The sequence below is a fragment of the Orycteropus afer genome, unplaced genomic scaffold (genome assembly GCF_000298275.1).
Source record: "Orycteropus afer afer isolate SDZICR_OR568_19922 unplaced genomic scaffold, OryAfe1.0 scaffold00222, whole genome shotgun sequence".
Classification (NCBI taxonomy): domain Eukaryota; kingdom Metazoa; phylum Chordata; class Mammalia; order Tubulidentata; family Orycteropodidae; genus Orycteropus; species Orycteropus afer.
The window spans coordinates 2,653,588-2,678,098 of NW_006921809.1; the positions used below are offsets into that span (position 1 = coordinate 2,653,588).

Genomic DNA, 24,511 nt, shown 5'->3' on the forward strand with positions numbered 1-24,511 from the left:
ATAATAATAATAAAAAAAACCATAAACCCTAACTTATACAAACAAACAGGAGAATCATCCATAACAAGATGTTTTTCTCTAAATTCATCTTAGAAAAATAAAAGTCAACACTTTGATGACAAAAAAAAAAGAGATGATGGAAGGAATACAGAGAGTCACTGTGTCAAAAATAGTTGGTCAATGTTCAACCATTTTAGGAGGGAGCATATGATCAAGAACTAATAATACTGAAGGGAGAAGTCTAAGTTGCACAGAAGGCAGTGGAAAAAAACAAGGTTCCAGGAATTGAAGGAATACCAATTGAGATTTTTCAACAAACAGATGCAACACTGGAAGCATTCACTCATCTATGCCAAGAAATTTGAAAGACAGCTAGCTGGCCAAATGACTGGAAGAGTTCCATATCTGTGCCCATTCCAAAGAAAGGTGATTCAATAAAATCCAGAAATTTTCAAACAATATCATTAGTATCACAGGAAAATAAATTTTGCTGAAGATAATTCAAAAATAGTTGCAGCAGGACATTGACAGGGAACTTCCAGAAATTCAAGCCAGATTCATTAGAAAACTTGTAATGAGGGATGTCATTGCTGATGTCAGATGGTTAAAAGCAGAGAATACCAGAAAGATGTTTACCTGTGTTTTATTGACTATGTAATGATATTCGACTGTGTGGATCATGACCAATTATGGATAGCATTGCAAAGAATGAGAATTCCAGAACACATAATTGTGCTCATATGGCACTTCTACATAGCCCAAGAAGCAGCTGTTGTTTGAACAAAATAAAGGGATACAGCCTAGTTTAAAACCAAGAAAGGTATGCATCACGTTTGTATTATTTCACCATACTTATTCAGTCCATATGCTGAGCAAATAATCTGAGTAGCTGGGCCATATGAAGAAGAATGCAACATCAAGTTTGGGGGAAGACGCATTAACAACCTGCAATATGAAGATGACACAACTTTGCTTGCTGAAAGTGAAGATGACTTAAAGCACTTAGTGATGAAGATTGAAGACTTCAACCTTCAGTATGGATTATATCTCAAAATATAGAAAACAAAAATCATCACAACTGGACCAACAAGCAACATCATGATAAGTGGAGAAAATATTGAAGTTGTGAAGTATTTCATTTTACTTGCATCCGCTATCAACACCCATGGAAGTAGTAGTCAAGAAATTAAATGACACATTGCATTATGCAAAGTTACTATGAAAGACCACTTTTAAAAGGTGTTAAAAAGCAAAGATGTCACTTTGAGGACTAAGGCGTGCCTGACCCAAACCGTGGTACTTTCAATCACTTCATATGTGAACGCTGGACAATGGATAAGGAAGACTGAAGAATTCATGCCTTTGAATTATGATATTGACAAAGAATATGGAATATACCATGGAATGCTAGATGAACTAACAAATCTATCTTGGAAGAAGTACAGCCAGAATGCTCCTCAGAAGCAAGGATGATGAAACTTCATTTCACATAATTTGGACATGTTTTCAGAAGGGACCAGTCACTGAAGAAAGACATCATGCTTTGTAGAAAGTCAGTGAAAATAAGGAAGAGCCTCAATGAGATGGATTGACACAATGGCTGCAACATTGAGTTCAAACATAGCAATGATTGTGAGGATGGAGCAGGACTGGGCAGTGTTTCATTCTGTGGTAAAAGGGACTGCTATGAGTTTGAATCCACTTGATAGCACCTAACAACAAGACAATAACAGATTCCCTACAGTAATACTAACCCTCAACCATTTTTAATTAAATTTCTTGGAATGGGTGTTTCTAGACCATAGAAATGATATAAATACAAGCCTTATGAACTCTTAGGGGAGACCTTCCATCCCCTCCATTTTGTAACCTTTACTGGTAGATTATTTTTCTCCTTACTCTTCTCACAGAGAATATGACTTTGAGAATTTTTGAGAGAAAGATGACTTTATCCCAACTCTTTCCTCTTCTGCAAGATCAAGGCCTTCTCTTTTGTTCTTCACATGAACACTGAAACCCAAGGCTCTATGTCTTTAGTATTAACATTCTCAGGACATCCCTGGTTGTCACCTCCTCTTCAGTTTTCTTAACTTTCATATAAACTGAGATATGCATCTAAAAGGATGTTTGTTATAGTCAACTAATCTATATTCTTGGATATGAAAGTCATGAGTCTGTAATATACAAAAATGTGGTTACTGAATCTTCAAGAAGAAAGGATCATGCAATGTTTCCCAAGTATCAACCTTTGCTTTATTCACCTTCTCATTCACAACAAAGAACATCCTATAGAACAACTGGATTTTGTGGGACACCTGGGAAAAGCTAGTGTAATTAGAGCTATAGAAATTCAGTGGGGGGAAAAGGAAAATAACTAAACAAAAAAAATCTCTGTTGAGTCAATTCTGACTCAATGACCTTATAGGACAGAATAGAACTGCTCCATAGGGTTTCCAGGGCTATAATCTTTACAGATGTAGATTGCCACATCTTTCTCCCATGGAGTGGCTGGTGGGTTCAAACCACCATCTTTTTGGTTAGCAGTCGAGTGCTTTACCACTGTGCCACCAGAGCTAAAAAAGGAACCAGGCAATGTTATTTAGAATAACATTTCCAGATGAGGTAGCCAAGGAAGGCTTTATTTAGTAGGTTTAAGAACAGGATAAAATTAGAATAGAAGGGGGAGTAAGTAAATTATTATAGCAGATGACAATAGCATTGCTCAGGTATGGAAAAATAAGAAGTTTAAGGAACAAGCAGCAGATTAAAATTGACTTTCCCATTAGTCTTAGGTCCATTACAACATTTGTATGGATATATATATACCAAATTCTATTTCAGAATGCTAGAACCATATGTGCAGCCCAACTGAAAGAGAAACTTTTAATGTGGTGGTCACAAGTGGCCCAATTAAAAGAGAAACTTCACCTCCAGCTACAATAGCCCCAGCTGCTGCATGCATAAGAAACAAGAAACAGTGAGTTGAGAAAACATTTCATGGTCTCCTGAGCCCTCCAGGCAGTTTCCCCCATGTGTCTTGTGAGATAAACACAACATGACAGGCTTAGTTTCATAGTAATGCTTTAGAAACTCCTGTAATTTAAAAATGATTTTAGAATATTTGAAATTTGTGTTTAAAGAAATAAAATTCTATCTCATAATCTTATTTCAATAAAAGACCTATCATTTTGTTATGGAGAAAAGCATTCAAATGGAAAAGAGATCTTGACACCAGCCATGAGTGTTCATGTGATAACAGCATCCATGCTCAAATAAGGAAGGAATGCCCTGATAAGTAATAATGCCCTGAGCACATCCACATTTACCATGGATTCCAATTCTATGAGCATTCTTCTGAGAATGGGACCCCATTTGAATTTTTGTGCAAGTTGTTCCCTACGTAGTTGGTGCAAATTTATATTCACATTAATACACTGTCTTGTGATATTTTAACAAATCATAGAGAATGTAGACATTCAATACTTATCATTACAAAATATCATCATGGTTCTAAAATAATTAACCAAACAAGTCACTTGAGAAAAATTATTAACCTCCCTAACTGTTCCTCATCTATAAAATGAAGACAATATTCTTTGGATTATAAATTGTTGTAAAGATTATAGTTGGCATGTAAGTACGTTATATAATGCAACTATCACCCTGCCTAGCACACAACTTGCATGCTTGCTAACCACAAGGAGTCTCTCCTTTTTTTTATTTTCTACAAGACTTTTTTAAATTCAATTTAATGTTCTCGTTGAAGATATTTGCAATTTAATTTTACTCATTGTAGAAATACAGATAATACATAAAACTATGTATGATTCACACACACACACACAAACACACATAATTTTAATTTTACTTTCTTAGAAACTGATTTCCCTTCAGAGGATGATAATCAAGCCTAATTCAGTTCCAAAGTGGAATAAATAAATTAGTGTAAAGACAACTTTTTATTAAGATCTTGAACAGCATAAATATACTGAGCATGCATTCATCTCATAGAATGTCTTAAAGTCAAAATCAACTTAAATGAGAATTCTGAAGTCTTTAAATTGGCCTCAAGTGCTTCTCAATGGTCTTTTCAGTGGTAAAGAACTTACATTTTTTTGCAGTGTGGGCATTTTGCCAAAGTGTTGAACCTCAATTCCATCCACTGTAAAATAAATAATAGAGAAGTTGAAAAGAAAAACAACTGAAAAATGTCCAATCTGATAAGATGTTTCTTTTAGATTAAATATCATCTGGGTTCACAGTAGAAGCAATCCCTTTCTCATAGTTGTAGAGTTTTGACCAGCAATTCTTCTTCCCTTCCTTAAATTAAAGTTTGGGATTCCCCTCTGAAACTTTCCCATGACTTTTCCAAGGCTCTGACGCAATTCAAGTTTGCTTTGCAACAAAAGCTAAATGCAATGCCATAATTAGGGTAATTTCTTTCAGCTTTATGTCTCAGTTTACTCCCAGGGAATAAAAACGTATTTCATGCACAACTTGAAAGATCAGATAGGAAACTTAGGAGGCAGTAAGTTTGTTAATAGGGGAGGAACAACTCAGTAAAGGAGGGCGAATATGGGTGCAGAACTCAAATAATATAATCAACAGCACTGCAGTACACATGTAGAAACTACCGAACTGGTGAACATGCCATTTTTCATATTCTCAACAACAATGAAATAAATGATTTTTAAAAAATGTATTTCATATACTTTAAACATTTTTTTTTCTTTTTATCATGAGTGTCAGCCTTTTAAGCACATGATAGTTTTGATGAATTACTAAAATGCAATTGTTCATTCTGTGAAGTCACAAATAAACTAAACAAATTATACAGAACTAAAGTCAGGATACTTTTTTTCCTGTCTGCCACTGTTTACACTATGTAACAAAAACATAATACTGCTATCACACAAATTTCTCTTTCAATTTTCTTTCCTGTAAAAGTAAAAGAATGTGCTGTCTTCTTCACAGGAAAGGAACTCAGATATTTGAAAAAGCTTCCTGGTATAGGTTTAAGTCTTTGAAAAAGTATGCACTATACATTCAAGGAAAAACTTTACCACATATAATTTATTTAAAAAAACCCATTCTCATTTTCTAGCTCTGCTATCTTTATATAAGGAGCTCTGGTGGCATAGAGCCTAAGGCATTTGACTGCTAACAGAAGGCTGGCAGTTCAAACCCACCAGCCACTCTGCGGAAGGAAAACTGGGCAATCAACTTCCGTAAAAAGTTACCGCCTGGAAAATGCAAAGGGGGTCACTATGAGTTGGAATAAACATGATGGCAGTGAGTCTGGTTTTTTGGTTCTCTCTTTATGTATAACTTCTTATAAAGGTTAACTTTCCTTTATAGGTTTTAGGGTAATTTTTTAATCACTTCAACGGTTTTATCGTCAAAGTGATTTTTTTCTTTATTCTAATTAATCTTTGTTTAGGATTCCAGGTTCTCCATTTCCCTTTTTGTTGTCAGGTACCATTGAGTCGACTCTGATTCATAGTGACCCCACGTGACAGAGGAGAACTGCCCCCATAGGGTTTTCTAGGCTGTAATCTTCACAGGGCCAGATCAACAGGCCTTTCTCCCCTGAGCTGCTGAGTTCGAACCCTCAACCTTTCAGTTAGCAGCTGAGTATTTAACCGTTGCACCACCAGGGCCCTATAGTAGAACTCTCAAATTCTAAGTCTGGTGGGGCTTCAATAAGTTCTGCATATTTGTGTTTGCCACACAATAGAAGATAATTTTTACAAAGTATGTGTTGCATTTTTGTCTTTTGCTTTTATTTTGTGTTAGAAAAAGAGCAAGCAAAACTAGGTTTGCCTGGAGTCCTTTTTCTTCAATTCTATCACAAACTTTATTAAAGCTACCTAACCCTGCATAATCTGTCTCTCAGTCACAGTGGGAACCTATAGTCCCAAGATAAAGAAACTAGCAATAAAACTTTATATGAATGCTCATTCTCTTTTCAAAATGATTATTTTTTAACATCCAGAATGCCAAACCAAGGTCACATTTTTTTCAAGTAGCATCAAACTTTTCTCTCATTACTTATACTACATAACAAAAGGTAATTTACTTCAAAATGTACCCTTATGAGTAAAAATTCCAGAATTAATATGCTAAATAGAGATTTATATAGATTTCTACAGAAATCTGTACAGAGTATTAAAAAGTAAAGAATATAAAAATGTCAGAGAGTACTTTATGCTTTTGTTATTAGTCTTAAGATAATTTCTGAACTTTTAATGCCCTTTCCAATTTTATTTATAAGAAATAAATTCAAGGAGCAAAGGAGGTGATTATGGAAGACTTGAGTCAAGAGTGACTCAAAATTCAAGCCTCAATGCTAACAAGTTGGTGTGGAAATTACAGAATTTAGATGACCAACCTAAGGATATTATTTAGTTCAATATTATCACTTCATAATGTTCTTCCTTTTAGCACAGATTATGCATGGTAAATTAAATTATAATTGACAAATAACTGAGAATTTTTATGTATTTAGTAAGTTACACAGCAGCAACCTAACACATCTGGTTTTGCTGCTATTCCCAAATAGTCACTTAAAAGCAGCAAACTAAGAATATAAAAACATCTATTATTAGAAATAATTTTATCATAATTTATTGAAACGAATGCAAATATCTGTGCTTTTAAAGGCAGGCAACTTACTATTGTTCTTTCATCTAAAATGCAGCCTCTGCACTCACTAAAATTTTACTGCCAGAACATTGAAGTTTCAATAGACAAATAACCTTACCTAACTGCTATCAGGAAGACTGAGAGTAACTTATCTAAATCACCAGGCCTGCAGGCTTGGGACCATAGTCTCGGGGGACATCGTGCTCAATTGGCACAATACAGTATATAAAAACTTTGTTCTACATCCTACTTTTGTGAGTAGCAACTGGGGTCTTAAAAGCTTTCAAGCAGCCATCTAAGATGCAACTATTGGTCTCTTCCCTTCTGGTGCAAAGAAGAGTGAAGAAAACAGAAGTCATTTGGAAACAATTAGTCCAAAGATATGATGCATCATGAGGACCTCAGCCTCACAACCTTGAGATCAGAAGAACTAGAGGGTGCTCTGCTACCATCGCCAACCACTCAGAAAGGGATCAAAATTGGAGATCCTGGGTAGAGTGGGAGGAAAACTGTGAAACAACATTCAAAAACACAAAAAGGGCCAGAATTACTGGTCAGATAGAGACTGGTGGAACCCTCAAGACTATGGCCCTGGATTACCCTTTGGGCCTGGAAATGGACTCACTTTCATGGATTAGTTCTCAGGCCAACAGCAGAAAGACCTACAAGCAGAACATCTACCCCAGGGAGATGTGCCCACCTATTCCAGGGAGATGCACCCACCTACTATAGGGAGATGTACCCCTTAGATCAATCAACCATGAGACATCAGAAAGGCGCAGCATTCACATAGAGGAAAAACTAGACAGACAGATATGCATAGATAAGAAGGGCTCAGGGAGGGGTAGTCACAAGGAGGAGATGGAAGGAGAGCTGTTTATGGTTAAGGATTGTAATAGGGGCCTGATAGCAAATGTACATGAACTATTGACAGTAAAATTAATCTGGTTTGTCAATTTGCACCCAAATCACAATAAAATTTCTTTTCTTTTTTTTTTAAGAGCTATTTCTCCAAAATCCTATCATTTTTAGAAGAGATCTTCCAATATTCAATTGATTTACTTTTCACCATTCTAGGTCATAAATCAAAAAGCCAAACCCACTGCTATCAAGTCAATTCTGACTCATAATGACCCCCATAGGGTTTCCAAAGTGGTAAATCTTTACGGAAATAAGATTGCCTGGTCTTACTTCCACAGAGTGGCTGGTGGGTTTGAACCGCCAACCTTTTGGTTAGCAGTCACATGCCTTAGGCACTATGCCACCAGAGCTCCTTATTCTAGGTAATAGATGAATTTATTTTCCCCAAGATATATTTTGCAACCTATCTTAGAAGGTTTATAAGAAAATTATATGTAATGAATGTATATGTTGTTGTTGTTATGTGCCGTCAAGTCAGACCTGATTCATAGCAACCCCTCCTTGGGTTTCCGAGGCAGTATCACTATGGAAGTAGATTGCCCAACCTTCCTTCCGAGGAGTGGCTGCTGGATTTGAACTGACAGCCTTCTGGTTAGCAGTCAAATGCCTTGGGCACTACGCTACCAGAGCTCCTATAAATGTATATGGTTATTACTAAACTAGTAACTCAACTGTGCCTTATTAGAAGGTTTTAATATATATGAAAGGCAACTGGTAACACTGACTTAGAAGTATGTCCAAGTTAAAACTACTGCCACTCTCTGTCATAGCTCCAAATCATTTGTGTCTGTGTCCAAGTGAAGAAAATGTGACCCCACATGAATATATGGACCCCACTTTGAATCATCTTAGGTCACTCTGGCACATATTGTGGGTGATGTTAGTTTTTGCTGAAGAAGGCTAACCCTGCAGTTTGTTTGTTGATTAGCAAAGCACCTAGATCTGCTTTTCATCAATAGCAGAGAACACCTGCCCCCCCAAAGAAAGCACTATTGAACTCTCCGCTACTTAGTTGTCTTAAGAAACTTCTTTATATTTATGGATGATTAACAAAACCTATATATATTCCCTTCGTTCTTCTATAAAATCATTTTCCACAAATGCCCCTCAAAACACTACTGTGGTTATATGATCCCTCAAGAAAGAAGTTTGAAAACGCTACATAAAACCTCTCTCTTGGATATTAGTAATTATACAGGCTGAAATTGCTAAACAATACTCCTGTAAAAAACTTCTGTTTATTTTTTTATCTAGAAATTCCCAATACCACAGCATTTTTATTCATTTGTTGTTGTTTTGTGCCATCGAGTCAGACCCGACTCATAGTGACCCCTCCTTCGGTTTCCGAGGCAGTATCACTACAGAAGTAGATTGTCCAAACTTCCTTCCGAGGAGTGGCTGGTGGGTTTGAACCACCAGCCTTCTGGTTAGCAGTCAAGTGCCTTAGGCACTACGCTACCAAAACCAAACCATTTGCACCAATTTGATTCCAACTCATGGCAACCTCATTTGTGAAGAGTAGAACTGCTTCATAGGGTTTTCAAAGCTATGACCTTTCACAAGCAGAAGACCAGGTCTTTCTTCCAAGGAGCCTCTGGGTGGGTTCAAACTGGAAAGCTTTTCATTAGCAACCAAGTTTCATTAGCAATGGAAAGCTTTTCATTACTTAACCATTTGCACCATCCAGGGATTTCTTACACAGCACCTATCATTATCCTATAAAATGAGTGTTCCACTGAATACACTTTGGGGAACACAAATCTAGCTACTCTAAATTGTATCCATAGTTCCAGTCAGGCTGTCAAAATGAATAACGTGAATAGTATGAATTCCTAGGTAATTTAACTTTATTTTAAAGTTAACTGTAATGCTGATACATATTTTATAATGTTATTATCAATGCAGAGGTGTTGTTGAGAACACCGTCTACTACATTATTTTATTGTTTTTCATCCTAATCCATGGGAAATTTCTCCCTCAGTACTCCAGTAAAAGCTTCTCCTAAATAACCTTTTGCAAAATATAAACATCATAAATATCTTGTAATATATCATGATTTCCTCTTTTCATTGACTTCCAGAAAGCACACAGCTAAAATTCAGCCCAATTTTATCAACTGTACATGACTAAACCGTGTACATGCTTATGTTTTTATCTTATCCATGATTTCATTTTATTTTTCTGTCTTATTTTTTCATTCTTCTTGATTTTCTCAAATTATTTCTAATCTTATTAACCAAATGTGTCTTTATAACTTAATTGTTTTTGGACCTTACAAACGAAGGCTGAAACAATGTAGGGGATAAATAAATAAATTGCCCTAGTAGCTAAAAGTTTGAAAGGCAAAGAATATGCAACAAAGGATATAAAATTATTGGTGATCAGTGTAATAATAAGGATAAGGCTGAGTTCTCAAGTCAGAATTATGAGCTTTCTAGTCATTGCATTCTTCATAACACTGAGGGTCTCTCAGCAATCCAAAATGCTCAAATTAATACCCATATTACAGATATGGTACTATATTCCCCAAGTAAGCAAAGCATTGTTTCCCAGGAATTTAAAATTATATGCTTATCTATACATACCATATATAAATCCAAAACACCCTTTCCTGCTAAAGAATTAGAGTTTTTAACCATAATTATTATGCTAATATGATATTGTTATTTACACTGAATATTAAGTAAGAAAGCCAGTTTTAGAAGTTAGTCCCTGGCTTGCATATTAGTTCAGTAATTTTCTTCCAGGAGGAAAAAATATCTAAATTCAGAAATTATTTTTAAAAATAATAAGGCCCATGTCACATACATATGTATCTAAACTCTCAGTTTGTATCATTCTCTAGAATTCACTACCAGAATTCCAAAAAATTACATAGAAATCTGTGAACAGGTATCTGATTCTTATTTTCCCATCCTAGTACTGCCAGTTCTTTCTGTCAAATTTTTTATGCTATTCCCAACCACTGTCATCATTTCCTTGAATGATAAAAGCCAAACATCTAGTCTCCCTACTCTCCAAGTCTGTCTGTCTGCAATCCAGTTTCTACAAAGCAGCCATGAGTAGCCAATTATGCATAAAGATTCTCCATTACTCTTAGGATAATGTCACTTCCTCTAGGAAAAAGAAATGTAGGCTAGGTGCTATTATCTATGTGCTAAGAGCACTCTGCCCTTTCCCAACCATAGTCCAAATGCATTTCACTATAATTGCTCATTTTCATTGTTTTTATTCTACTATTGAATTCAAAATCATGAGGGCAGGGACTGCACTTTCCTGTTCACTATTGCCCAGTACCAGACCAGGGCCTTACACATACTGACCATGTATTGTTGAATAAATAAAATTAGTTCATTTGTCATGTGGCTTCAATGATTATCAATGGCAAAGATTTAGAATATAAAACATACCTGGGCAAATGCAAGGCAATTGTGGAAGGGAAGATCATCCCTGAAGTAAGTTGAAAAGAAATCTGTTTTGAAGATTTTTAAATTGTATCTATTTCAAGATAAAATTTTTTCACATAAAAGGATAATAAACATTTTTAATATACATGTAAATTAGTTCACTTGGTATTTATCAGTAACTACAGAGTATGTTGTCTTACACAAAATCAATAGTGATTTTTTAAAAAAAGAAATTGGGTACTTATCCTCACCAAGTATATTTTTTCATTTATGTCTCTAGTCACTGATTTAGTCAATAAGAATGTAAACGCAATGAAGGAGATGTATCTTGCCCTACTCTATGTATCAGAAAAATCCTTGTACTCTGATTGCATTAGTAAATTTAATAAATGCATGTTATTCCATTTCCTCCCTGAAATTATAGTAAATGAAGTTAAAAATGTATACTAACAATAAGGACAAAGAAACTAGGAGGGAGAGGGCTCCAATTTTTGGACAATGGAAAGCTGTTGGAGATTTTGTAACTGATTTAGTAAAAGGGAGCATGCTAAAACTTCCCTGCCTGCAAAGGCATATGCCAAGGAAAAGCTAGCTGGCTCACACTGAAGAATCTCAAAATGGCTGAGATACTGGATCCCCCAGGTTTTTCCAAAAGTGGGATGTGGGATATGGATTCTAAACAATGCCTCCACAGCCCATAAACAGGAAACCACCTCTCCTAATATATGTGAGAGAAAAGTGATTTATTCTGAAAAGTAACTGCATTAGAGAGCTTCTAGACTTAGGACACTAGGCACAGAAGAAAGCAAGGATAAAAACCTATTCTAAAAGCTAAAGAACTAGATTAGTCTACAGTCTGAGCAACGGGTGAGAACTTCGCCCTGCTTACCCTTCTCAGCTCCTAGAATGCTGCCCCGCCCCCAGGCTTACCCCTCACAAGAATATTTTTCCAGAGAAACTGGCTCTGAAAAAAGAATTACTGATACTAATATTTGAGAGCTCTTAAAAAAAAAGTAGAAGAAGAAAATAATAATAATTCTAGCTCTTGCATGTACTCATATAGATTCCAATCAGTGGCTTATTCTCAAATATAAATGAACTTTCAGAAAAGCCTCTCCTACAAAAGAAAAATAGACAAAGTGGGGAAATAATAGAGAAGAATACAACCTCAGGAAAAATATCATTAATAGGTTCAGAAATATGTCACGAAGAACAGGATACTATACAAATGGAAAACTAAATCAGAAGATAAAGGAAAGCTGTTAAAAATTAAGTTAGATCTGCTGTGTTGTTGTTATGTGCCGTCGAGTCGGACCCGACTCATAGCGACCTCTCCTTGGGTTTCCAAGGCAGTATCACTACGGAAGTAGACTGCCCAATCTTCCTTCCGAGGAGCAGCTGGTGGGTTTGAACTGCCAGCCTTCTGGTTAGCAGTCAAGTGCCTTAGGCACTACACTCCCAGAGATCTGCTGTACGGAAGATGAATTTGTTCTGTAAACTTTCACCCAAATCATAATAAAATTTTAAAAAACTAAGTTAGATCATCTTAAATTAAAAATTTTAACAAAGTTAAGAAAATAAAGTTCAGTAAATTGCCTAGAAAGTAAAACAAAAAGACTGAATTGAAAGAAAATGTTAACAGAGACAGCAGACAAAGGGAAAGAATATTCAGTAAGTCTAATAGAAGGAGTTCTAGAAAAACAGGACAAAGAAAATTGACTGGAGAAATAATATAAGACAATTCACCAAAATCGAAGTTTATGAATCCATTTTATGATGGCCCACTGAGTAACTAGACAATGAGTGCAAAGAGACTCTTAGAAAGCATATCCTCATGATTTCAGAACACTGGAGAAAATTAAAGAGGAAAAAGAAATGTAAGAGAGAATAAAGAGGAGAAAAATAAACCACATAGAAAGGATCAGAGTCAGATTAGCTGTTAAATTTATCAGCAATGGAGCAAAGCCTTCAAGTTTCTGAGAGGAAACAAGTAGCAACCCAGAATACAACATCTGCCCAAATTATAAAGTGAATATGTGATAAGATTAAGAACATTTTCAGAAATAAAAGGGTTCAAATTTATTTCCCCTGTGTCTTTTCTCAGAAAGCTAAGAGAGGATGTGCTCCACCAGGATAAGGAAGGAAAAGAAAGGGAATAAAGCAAGAACCATGAGGATGGCAGAGGTTCCAACAACAGAAACAAGTAAAAGGAATTCCTAGGATGATGGTGAGGAGAAGATGACAGATGTGTGGCAGAAAGTCTAAATAAAAGATTCCCTGATGTGTTTGACTAAAATAACAGGAATTTTATAGTATTATAGTTTCTATCAAAGAGTATGGGAAGAACAAATGATTTGTACATAGAAAATTAAATAAATCCAAAAGGAGAAAGGGAAATTATTTTAAAATCAAGGAAAATTTGGTAGCGTAGTGCCTAAGGCACTTGAGTGCTAACCAGAAGGCTGGCAGTTCAAACCTACCAGCCACTCCTCGGAAGGAAGGTTGGGCAATCTACTTCCATAGTGATACTGCCTCAGAAACCTAAGGAGAGGTCACTACTAGTCGGGTCCCACTTGACGGCACACAACAAGAAGAAGACAGAAAATGTATATTACTTGGCTTAGCTGCAAATCTTATTTACCTAATCATAAAAAACATAAACACTAAGTGTTTTTGTTATTGATTTTATTTTTGTTGCTGATTTGTGCCTATAGAAGGACCCCATCTGTTACAGATTAGAACAGCCCAATAGGGTTTGGTTGGCTATAATCTTTACAAACACAGATTGCCAGGCCTTTATTTCCATTGTGTTCCAAGGGTTCGAACCACCAATCTTTTGGTTATTAGCCGAGGGCACACTGTTTACACCACCGAAGGACCTTAAAAATGTAAACAGTAAGTGTTAACTGAACAAAAAATTATACCCAAATTGAAAGTATGGACTGAAGAAGGAATATGAATGGCATGAGTCCTAAATGCTGACTTGTACTTCACAAGTTACTGAGTAATGTCTGAAAATGATTAATCAAACAGAAAAAGTATGTGCAAATAATTTGAACACAAGGAAGTAAATATCAGAAGAGCAGATGAAAGGTGAACATATTTGAAGGATGAGAATTGAGGGTGGAGGCAGATATGCAGATAACCACCATTTTTTCCTATAAGCTTTACAGCTCTATTTGACATTTGAAACGATGTATATTAATTGATTTACTAAAAAAATAATTAGAAGAAATAACAAATTTAATAAAGCAAATCACCTCTTAAGTTTGTTCATCCTTTAGCGACATTAGGGGCAGTTTTAGACCACTACTAGCCTCACCTTTCCCGTTCCTACAGCCTGGAAGTTTCCTTTAATATGTAGATTTTATGGAAAATCTCTTTTCTCCTATGAAGGCTGCATAACAAAAGAAAATCTGTTCTCACTATTCCTGCTGACATCCGTTATTATGCATTTAACTTATTTTTTTCTTGATGTTAATTATTTTTTTTTAATTTATGTAACATTTCATTGTGATTTGGGTAAAAGTTTACAAAGCAAATTAGCGTCCCATTCAACCACAATGACTTTTAATAATCCTATGATATTAGGTGTGATTATAGGTTCTTTAGATAGTAGGACAAACACAAAGACACTTTAGGTAAATGAAAGGCAGATCCTTGTTACTTACTATGCATGGAACTTGTTAAAAATCCAACTCTGGGTTGCAGAAATAGTAAAACAAAAAAACTCCTATATCTTTTGCTGATATTAAACTACTTAGACCTTTCTTTCCATGCAATGGTTTATGAAACTATTGATATCAGAGTTTATCTTTATTCCAAGTATAGAGTTTTTTTTTTTTTTTCAAGTATAGTTTTAAAAAACCAGAAAATATTGGATAAATTATTTCCTGACTCTAAAAGCCATAGAGCAGGGACATGTATGAGACTGTGAACATTGTGCTCTGATGAGGAGGTGAGAGTAGGGCTAAGATTCAACTGCTCACCAAGCCAAGATACCCCATGGCCCTAGCCTGGATAAAAGGGTGCTGTTTCTCCTTGGCTCACTCAGTGAGTCTCTTTTTTCACAAGTGGACCAACCAAGAAGGCATCTATTATCTAATTCACAAAACATGTTGCATATCCTAGCTGCAGCTCTGATTCACTCTTCTCCAAATAAGGCTCAGTTTTAATTTTTTGACCAATTTTTAGTGGTTAAAGCATTCTGCTGCTAACGAAAAGGTTGGAAGTTCGAACCCATCAGCTGCTCTGTGGGAGAAAGATGAGGCAATCTGCTTCCATAAAAATTTACAGCCTTGGAAAACCCTATGGGCAGTCCTACTCTGTCCCACAGGGTCTCTGTGAGTCAGAATAGACTCAATGGCAGTGGGTTTGATTTGTTTTTTTCATGAGAATAACAGCAGTTGTTAGATTTATGTGATCATGACCTGTACTTACAGGTTGATGTCTCTATGATAAATATTTGCCACTTACCAGGAATGTGTTTCCACAGTGCCCACATACAACTCTTGTACCTTCTGGCTGGACTGGCAATGCAGGTTGGGCTGGTTGTTCTTCGGAAATTAGCATTACTGGTCCAAGGTTAATTATGCGTCTACTATGGAAAGAAACAGGAAACAATTTCATTATCCCACAAATGAGGGCAAAACCTGCAATATATGGCCTAAGACATAGATGATACCATTGAAAACACACTATACTTGTTTTATAAATTAAATTAAATGTCAAGCTTTGGAATCAAGATAACATAAAGTTGCAATAATTAGTCTTTCAAAAGCAAAAAATGACTATTTTTTTAATACTTGGGATAGAAACCATATATTTGGGTATTGGTCCTTATCAATGCCCTTGGGAACCATCCTACTGCCATTTCCAAGTTTTTATACATTTAAATCAGAATACAATTCTTATTATTCCCTATCCAGAATGATAACTGGAATGAAGTAGAAAATTAAATAAATTAACTTAAAATATCACAACATCAACATATAGGTATGTGCCATGAAGTTACCAGGGTGCTGAGTTACAAAATTTCTCTGAGTTGGCTGCTATTCCTTGATGCTTATTTGATCAAGGTCTGAAAGAAAGCTAAATAGGAGCCTCTTTTCCTTTTCATTCTCCAGTCTATTATCAAATGGGGCTACGAACGATTCATGTCATGGTCAAAAGGGAAGACGTTACAGAAAAAATGCATTATTATTCAAATTATTCAAGAATTTATTAAATATATTCAGTGAGACTAGGATAGCATACAATGAGATACATCATGAAAAAACACTACTTGATTATTTTTAAAGTTTAATGAGTCACTAATTTATTATAGTCTGTTAAGTACTTACACAATATCAAGAAAGCACATTGCTCATTCAAGAATATTATGTCTTACAAATACCTATGACCATTAAGTTCAAAGTAAGCATATCATTCCCTGAACAACAACAAAAAGCACCTAGATCCTCTAATTAATGTGAGGACAAAGACTCTGTCTAGTACAAATCCTGGCACATAATGAGCCTTTAATAAATATTTGTTGAGTGAACAAATGGATCAATGAATTAATGAAGGAATCTTTATCTCTTACCAATTAGGTCTTGGACATCCTATTCGCCGAGATGTGTCCTTACAAATGAGGAGACAATTACAAGGGCATCTAACATATTTCTTCCCTGTTGGGGGGTTTTTGATTGGCTAGATAAGGAAAGAAAATCCAAACATAGCAAATTAACCAAAGTATGGATTGCCAAAGCTTTTGGTGTTTAAAAATGAGCTGATTCCTTTAAAGCTAAGGTTTCCCAGTGCCACTAAAGCACAGTTTAAGGAAAAGTTTTCAAATAGAACAAATGTTGGCAAACACTCTATAAAGTTTTGGGGGCTATAAAGATTTAATTATCAAGGGCATATCTCAAAATCAGCTCTTACTGGTCTTTTTATATAGCAGGAATAATCAGTGGACACAAAAAGTTGTTTTTTTCTTTAAAGATAATAAGACATCTATCTTGTCCATCCCTTAATGACTGTAGGTGCTACCTCAGCTTTATTCACAGAATATTCACAGGTCTTGACACCTGTCTGGGAAAGAGCACATACAGTCCTTGGTTATGATGTCCAACTTACTACAGCCAACTTACAGGCAATTCCTATTTGCCCTTTAATGTGATGTAAATTTCACCTCACTTTGAAACTATTGAACCAACCCCTATGGCCAACAAATTCTTCATGACAATCACATACAGCTTTTAAAATATTGGAAAGCCTTTGAGCTTTTTCTTGTACCAACCCAAAAACCAAACCCACTGCTATCAAGTTGATTCCATTCATTGTGACCCTTTAGAACAGAGTAGGGTTTTCAAGACTGTAAATATTTACATAAGCAGACTGCTCAGTCTTTCTCCCATGGAGTGGGTGATGAATTCGAACCAGCATCCTTTTGGTTTGCAGCTGCTTTAACCACTGTGCCACCAGAGCTCCTTTTTTCTCACACTAAAGCAAGGCTAAATAAGAATAATATGGACATGGCCCAACTTAACTACAAATTCTAAAAGACACAGTTGGGCACAGATCTCATTTGTAGCCCAGGGACTTACTGTACCGTAGAATAATGGGGAAAGAGGAGGACATGATAAATCTGAACTAGTCTTAAATTTTATTATTAGAATGTAAGAAGGGTTTAATTTTATGGCATCCCTTAGACTAAAAAAAAAAAAAAAACTTGTGATAGTTTTTAACACTGACATTAAAAAAAAAAAAGAAAACAAGAATAACACCCAAAACACTTTCAATTAAATTCGTACTAGGAGGATTAGAACATCACTCCTGTGGTATCCCTGCCAAAACTCTGTAGCCTGGCCTCATCATGAGCGTACATCAGACAAAGTCAAATTGAGGCACATTCTACAAAATATCTTGCCGTTACTCTTCAAAAATGTCAGGGTAATAAAAACAAGAAAGTCTAAGTCTCAGATGAAGTGAGACTAAAGTGATATGACAACCAAATATATCCTGTGATTTTCAATTTGCCTCCTGGATGAGATTTTTTTTTTTTTTTGGCATAGAGGACAACATTAGTAAGACAACTGGGGAACTGTGAGTGAGGTCAATAGACTTGAAAACAGTATTGTATCAATGTTAACTTCCTGCTTTCAATAATTGAATTGTGATTACAGAAGTCAATGTCCTTGTTTTTTAGGAAATCTACTCTGAAGTATTTAGGGGTAAAAGAACACCATGTTTGCAATTACTCTCAAGCGGCTCAGAAAAACAAATAAACAAATAGAATTTGCTCATTTATTTAGAGAAAACAAAAGTGGTAAAATATTAACATTTGAGGAATTTGGCTGAGGATTATATGGGGATTCTTTGTACTATTATTTTTTAAATTATTCTGTACATCTGCAATTATTTCAAGATGAAAAGTTAAAATACTTTAAGTAACAATAGTAGAAATATATAGGGCTATCTACTTCTATAAAGATTTACCATCTTGGAAACCCAAAGGGGGTCGCTATGAGTCAGAATCAACTCAATGGCAGTGAGTTTGGTTTTTTATGTTTTTTCCTAAAAGTTAGCATCTAACTTTTCATTAAGCTATAGTTATTAATTTATTAAACTATATTACAGATATCTGAAAATGTGAATATTTAACATTTACAAATATCAGACTGCATAGTTATAATACCTAAAGTATCGATAAAAACAGAAATTGGGTTAAGTCATCTATCTGAACTTTATCATTAATTAAAAGTGTGTTTGGCAAATGACTCGATTTTTTTTTTTTTAATTGTGATTTGGGTGAAAGTTTACACAGCAAATTCATTTCCCATACAGCAGTTCACACACACATTGTCTCATGACACTGACAACAATTTACCCCAATGCAACAGCTCCCCTCCCGCTTCCTCTCGATAGTTACCTCTTCTCTGTGTCCATCCCTCCATGCACTTATGCCCCCTGAGCTGTCTCTCTGTGCATAAACAGCCCTTCTTTCTCCCATGATTGTTCTCTCCAAGTTGTGTATCTACCTCTAGTAAACGCTCAGCTCTTATGTCTGTCTTTTGTTTGGCTGGAAGCCACAGGCGTGAGTTCAATTCCAGATGTGAAGGGCAGCTAGGGGTCATAGTCTCAGTGGTTCCACCAGGCTCTATCGGACCAGCAAACCTGGTCCCTCCCCCCATTTTCTTTCCCCCCAAATGATTTTGAGTTTTGTTCTACATTGTTCTCCCACTCTATCCAGGATCTCCTACATAGATCCCCCTCTGAGTGGTTGACAGTGTTAGCCGGGCACCATCTAGTTCTTCTGGTCTCAGTCATATAGGCTGAGGATTGCAAGGTGTATCAGTCGCAAGGACTAATAGTTTCCATGAATTTTGGTTTTCTTCATTCTTTTTTGCTCTGGATGAGGAGAGACCCACCATTGCTTCTAGATGGCAGCTTGCAAGCTTTTAAGATCCCAGTCGCTACTAGCCAAAGTAGGAGGTGGAACAATGTTTTGTGCAGTACATTATGCCAATAGAGCTTGATGTCCCCTGTGACTATGGTCCCAAGCCCACAGGTTCAACTACTCAGTCCCTCTGGGTAGCTGGCTGTGACCAAGAAATGACTACAACCTTGTCCCTTGTCAGTTCTACTGATTTGTTTTTATAATTATTTCTCACCTCAGTTCTAGACCCTACGTCCCTCATGAAATAAGGTGGCTGAACTAGATCTTAAGCACTAGTCCTCAGTGCCAGTCCATGCCATGTGGTTCCTGGCCAGCAGAGAAATGACTTTTTTCCTTATGTATATGCTTTTATATTTTCACTTAAAAACTAAACTTGTATGTGGCAAGCACTGTGCTGGGCATTTGACCTCTATGATCTCAACAGTAACCCTATAAGGTAGGTATTCTTATAATTATAGGAGCTCTGGTAGGGTAGTGCCTCAAGCATTTGACTGCTAACCAGAAGGCTAGCAGTTTAAACCCACCAGCCACTCCTTGGAGAGAAGGTTGGACAATCTATTTCTGTGGTGATACCACCTCGGAAACCCAAGAATGGATCACTATGAGTTGGATATGACTCGACAGCAGTGGGTTGGTTTATTAAAACTGTATCATTTTATATGAGGAAATTGCAGTTTAGAGTCCATTCCTCAAAGACATACTGCTACTAAACGACAAGAGCTGGAACTTGAATCCCGGTCTATCAGCCTATAAAACTCAGCCTCATAATCACACAGCCAAGCTGTTTTTCCTCAGAACTTCTGAAGTTTTCCACTATGTTGTCTGAGAAATTCCTTCTCCCTTAATCTTAAATTTTACATTTGCACAATTTTGCTAACATTTCTTTTTTGACAACAACAAAACAAAACAAAAATTTTAATTGTTTTCTTTTTTTAAAATTTCCACAGACATATCAAGATCCTATTGGCGGCTGCTGCTCAGGAGGATAGATACACTGATACTCTGGTTTCAATGACATGAGGAGAGTGAATTCAGTAAAACTGAATGGGGTGCAGTGATAGTGACACAGAGAACCGCTCTGTGGTACCCTGGTCCATTATACCAGTTCTTTCATACCTAGAATTCCCAGAGATGCTCCTAGTTGTCTCACACCTCTTAAAGAGATAAATTGATATTACTTTTTAAACATCAACCAGTCATTATCAGTTAAAGACCTCCTCACAGAACTTTTCACTGTTCTTCTCTGTAATATTACTGATTCCAAACAGTGCAGTATAATTAGATCCTATTTATTTTCTATAGAGTCCTCATAATTAGTTATATTTCTTTACTCTTTCCCAATGGCAGTCACAGTATCAAAATGTCAGCACAATTTACAAGCAGCTTATTTGTAGCCAAACCTCTGTTATGAACACAAACATGGACCCTGTGTGAACTTCTCACTTCTAAGCAGCTATATTGACCAGCTGGTGAAATCCACAGTAATTCTGAAACTGCTGCACGAAAGCCCTGGCCTGCTGTGCAGGGTGGCCTGGCACTCAGCCACGACCATGAGAGGCTGCTGCTTTGGGTCCACCCAGAAGGACCTCAGCAGAAAAGTCTGGTGATCGACTTCTGGAAGATCAGTCACTGAAAATCCTGTGGAGCGAACTGACCTAACTGGTCCTCTCTCTCTACTTTCTACAAGAGTAATCATAAACTTTTAAAATTCTTTTTTCTATTCTATGAGAGCAAAAGTTGCTATTGGCAAAGGAACAGGCAAAGAAATTAGAATCAATATCAAATCCAAAAAAACCCGTTAAGGTACTAGTACTTTTTTAATTGTTATTTATGTCTAACAACTGTTACTCTCTTGCCAACTGTGCAAAGAACACTGAGAACATTAATGCTAATTAAATTTACTAGAGAGCATTCAACTTAGAAAGAAAATAGCTGGTTTTGTAGAGATTGCCTATTTACACAATAAAGTTCTTCTCTGAATGATGTCCTTCACAGAAGAAAATATTCATAATGAAATATTTTGTTTCACAACTTAAGGTTTTATTTTATGATTTCCTATAAAACATATAAAGTCCATGTCAAGAATAGGCAAATAGAGAGAGAAAAGAGTTTATTAGTGGTTACCAGGAGTGGAAGGGAGGGGAAAAAGGAGAATCACTACGTAGGGGGCATTGACTTTCTACTAATGGTGTTGGCATAATTTGGAAAGAGAGAGTGGTGATGGTTGATGAACATAATCAATGTCACTGGAGTGTGCATGAAAAAAAAAGCTGAATTAGAAAATTTTTTTACTATACTTTTACCATAATAAAACATTTTAAAAACATAAAAAGCCCAACATCTATGTTTATGGTTTTTAGAGACACACTCACGAGCACTAGCTGATTATTTTCTAAAAAAAAAAAAAAAACTAAAATACCAAAAATTAATCTGTAATTACAGATTATGAGAGGGACTGAAATTTTTAAAGTAAAGCCTAACTATGAAAGTAGAAATAGATTCCATCTAAAATAGTACATGCTTTATCAGTTGATTACTTGAAACTCTAAACATGTGGTTTAAAATTTACTTGCTTTTCCCAAAGTGTTGTGGTACAAGAGCAGTAGAAAATGAGCCCATCAATTTTTTTTTTAAATAGCTATAATAAAAGCATAACCACAAAAGTCAGAAAATCCAAACTGACATCCTAAATAAGACAAGTATAAATATTTTTCATACTAAGGACAAAGTCTACATTTTTACTGAAGTCTAGCACATTTTTATATTAGTAATAATCATAATGGTTTACTTATCATGTGGCATCACACTGAAGATCATTATAAATCCCTGCCCATTACCAGTCATTTTCTTTTAGAAAAAAATAAAGAGCCAAACAACATTTATTTAAATTCATTGTGAATTTCTCTTAAGGACAGATAGAGAGAAGAAAGAAAGGATAAAAAAAGATCATCACATTTGTATCCAGCCCATATCTTCTTTAAGAAACATTACTGAAGTACTTTGGATGAAGGATGAAATATCAGATAATAACTTATGCTTTTATTAATGGAAAGCTCCACTTACCGTAGCTTCATTGCACACCGTGCACTTAACCACATGCTGGTGAAGCTTGCCATCCAAATTGATTAGAGATTGGCACACACGGCAGTTTATTACTGGAATACCACTGGCATCTGGACTGGCAATGGCTGTATATGGAGGTGGGAGTTCCGCTGAAAAGATATTTGTCACTGAGTCAGGCTCTCAGAGGTATGGCTGATTATACAACAGAGCACTAGAAGTAAATTACAAGCAATAGGAGTAAATACCAACTATCAAAGTTTGCCCATGTTATTGTATTTATATTCTTAAAGTTAGCCAACTTATCCTACTTTTCTAGCACAAAGATACTTGAGACTGCCTTATGAAGTAAAATAATTCATTTTTAAAAATAATAATTTATAGGACTTCCAGTAAGATGGTAGAATAGGCAGACAAGCTCCACAGACCCTCTTCAACAAAGAAAAGATAAACCAATTGACAGAGATACAAAAGATAATCCTGGAGCCCTGAGATAAGAACTATACAGAAGTGGATTAGGCACAAACTAGTGGAAAAACTTGAATGAAAACAGTGAGTATTGAGATGGTCAGAGCAGTGGACTGTCAGCTACTCTGACGGGACCAATAGCCTGAATATTTCCAAGTGGTGTTGGGACCTGAGAACTGACCTAAAGATCAGCCCTGGTCACCAAGGAATGCAGGGACAATTGCACTGGTGGCCTATGACTAGGAAGGGAAACGGCAAGGAGGGAGACAATCTGAGCTGTGGACTTTCAACTATCCAGAGAGCACAGCCATTTTGATTGTTTACAAGCGGCAGCCATTTTGGACATTTAAAGTTACCAAAGGTGCAGCAATTTTGAATCTTTACAAGTGGCAGCCATTTTTTATTTTAAAGTGACAGCATTCTGACTTGAATTGCAGGGATCTAAGAATAGGCTTTGTTTGCCAAGGATGGCAGGGACATATGGGAGGCTGACAACATGGAAGGAAATAGGTGGTACGTGTATAAGTGCTGTCAACTAGCAAATAGAAGAGCATACAAACATACAAAGGAAACAAAAATCATGGCAAAGTCACTCCAACATACAATCACCAATTAAACATAAACACAAAAATATCACAATGCCTTGGAGACAACAGAGCATCACAGTCCACACAAAAAAAGCAAGAAAAAGCAAGAGAAACAAGGGACCAGGATGCAGACCCAAAACACATCCCTGAGGAAGACACAGCATTGGAACTCCCCGATAAGGAATTCAAAAGAATTATATTTAGGTACCTTCAATGAATCGAAAGACAGATCAAGGAAAACACTGACAAAATTGAGGAAAACACACGGAAAACTCTACAACAATTCTGAAAGAAAATATAAGAACAAAATAACAAAATAAATGAAAAATTAGAAATGATACAAAATCTACAGACAGAAATCCAGAAGATTAATACTAAATTGTCAGAAATAGATAACACATTGAACGGGCAAGAGAGTAGAATTGAATCAATGGAAGACAGAATTAGTGAAATTGAAGGCAAATACCTCAATACTTCTTTGGAAAGGGATCAATCAGAAAAAAGATCAAAACAAAATGAAGAAAGCCTAAGGTTCACATGGGATACCATCAAAGGGAATAGCCTATGTGTAATTGGAATTCCAGGACAGGAAAAGACAAATAAAACCATAGAGAAAATTGTCGAAGATTTGTTGGAAGAGAATTTTCCTGGTATGATGAAAGATGAGAATATATGTATTCAAGAAGTCCAACAAACCCCAAACAAGATAGACCTCAAAAGAAAATCACCAAGACATATCATCATCAAACTCATCAAAACCAAAGACAAGGAAAGAATCCTGAAGTAGCATGGGAAAAACAAAAAGGTACCTACAAGGGGCAACCAATAAGAATAAGCTTGGATTTCTCAGCAGAAACCATGCCCATGCAGGCAAGAAGGCAATGGGATGGCATATGTTGTTGTTGTTGTTGTTATGTGCCGTCGAGTCAGCCCTGACTCATAGCGACCCCTCCTTGGGTTTCCGAGGCAGTATCACTACGGAA

At 36.1% G+C, this 24,511-nt stretch overlaps 1 protein-coding gene across 1 annotated transcript in view; it reads right to left on the reverse strand.

The window, feature by feature from the left end:
- PIP4P2 (phosphatidylinositol-4,5-bisphosphate 4-phosphatase 2) overlaps positions 1 to 24,511 on the reverse strand; it is an 86,760-nt gene that overhangs the window by 17,226 nt on the left and 45,023 nt on the right. Inside the window, exons 2-5 of the mRNA XM_007948745.2 lie at positions 22,477 to 22,625; positions 16,558 to 16,664; positions 15,450 to 15,573; positions 4,110 to 4,162 (exon numbers count right to left, since the gene is read on the reverse strand). Of these exons, the coding sequence (XP_007946936.1) occupies positions 4,110 to 4,162; positions 15,450 to 15,573; positions 16,558 to 16,664; positions 22,477 to 22,625 (433 nt within the window). The remainder of the gene's footprint in view (positions 1 to 4,109; positions 4,163 to 15,449; positions 15,574 to 16,557; positions 16,665 to 22,476; positions 22,626 to 24,511) is intronic.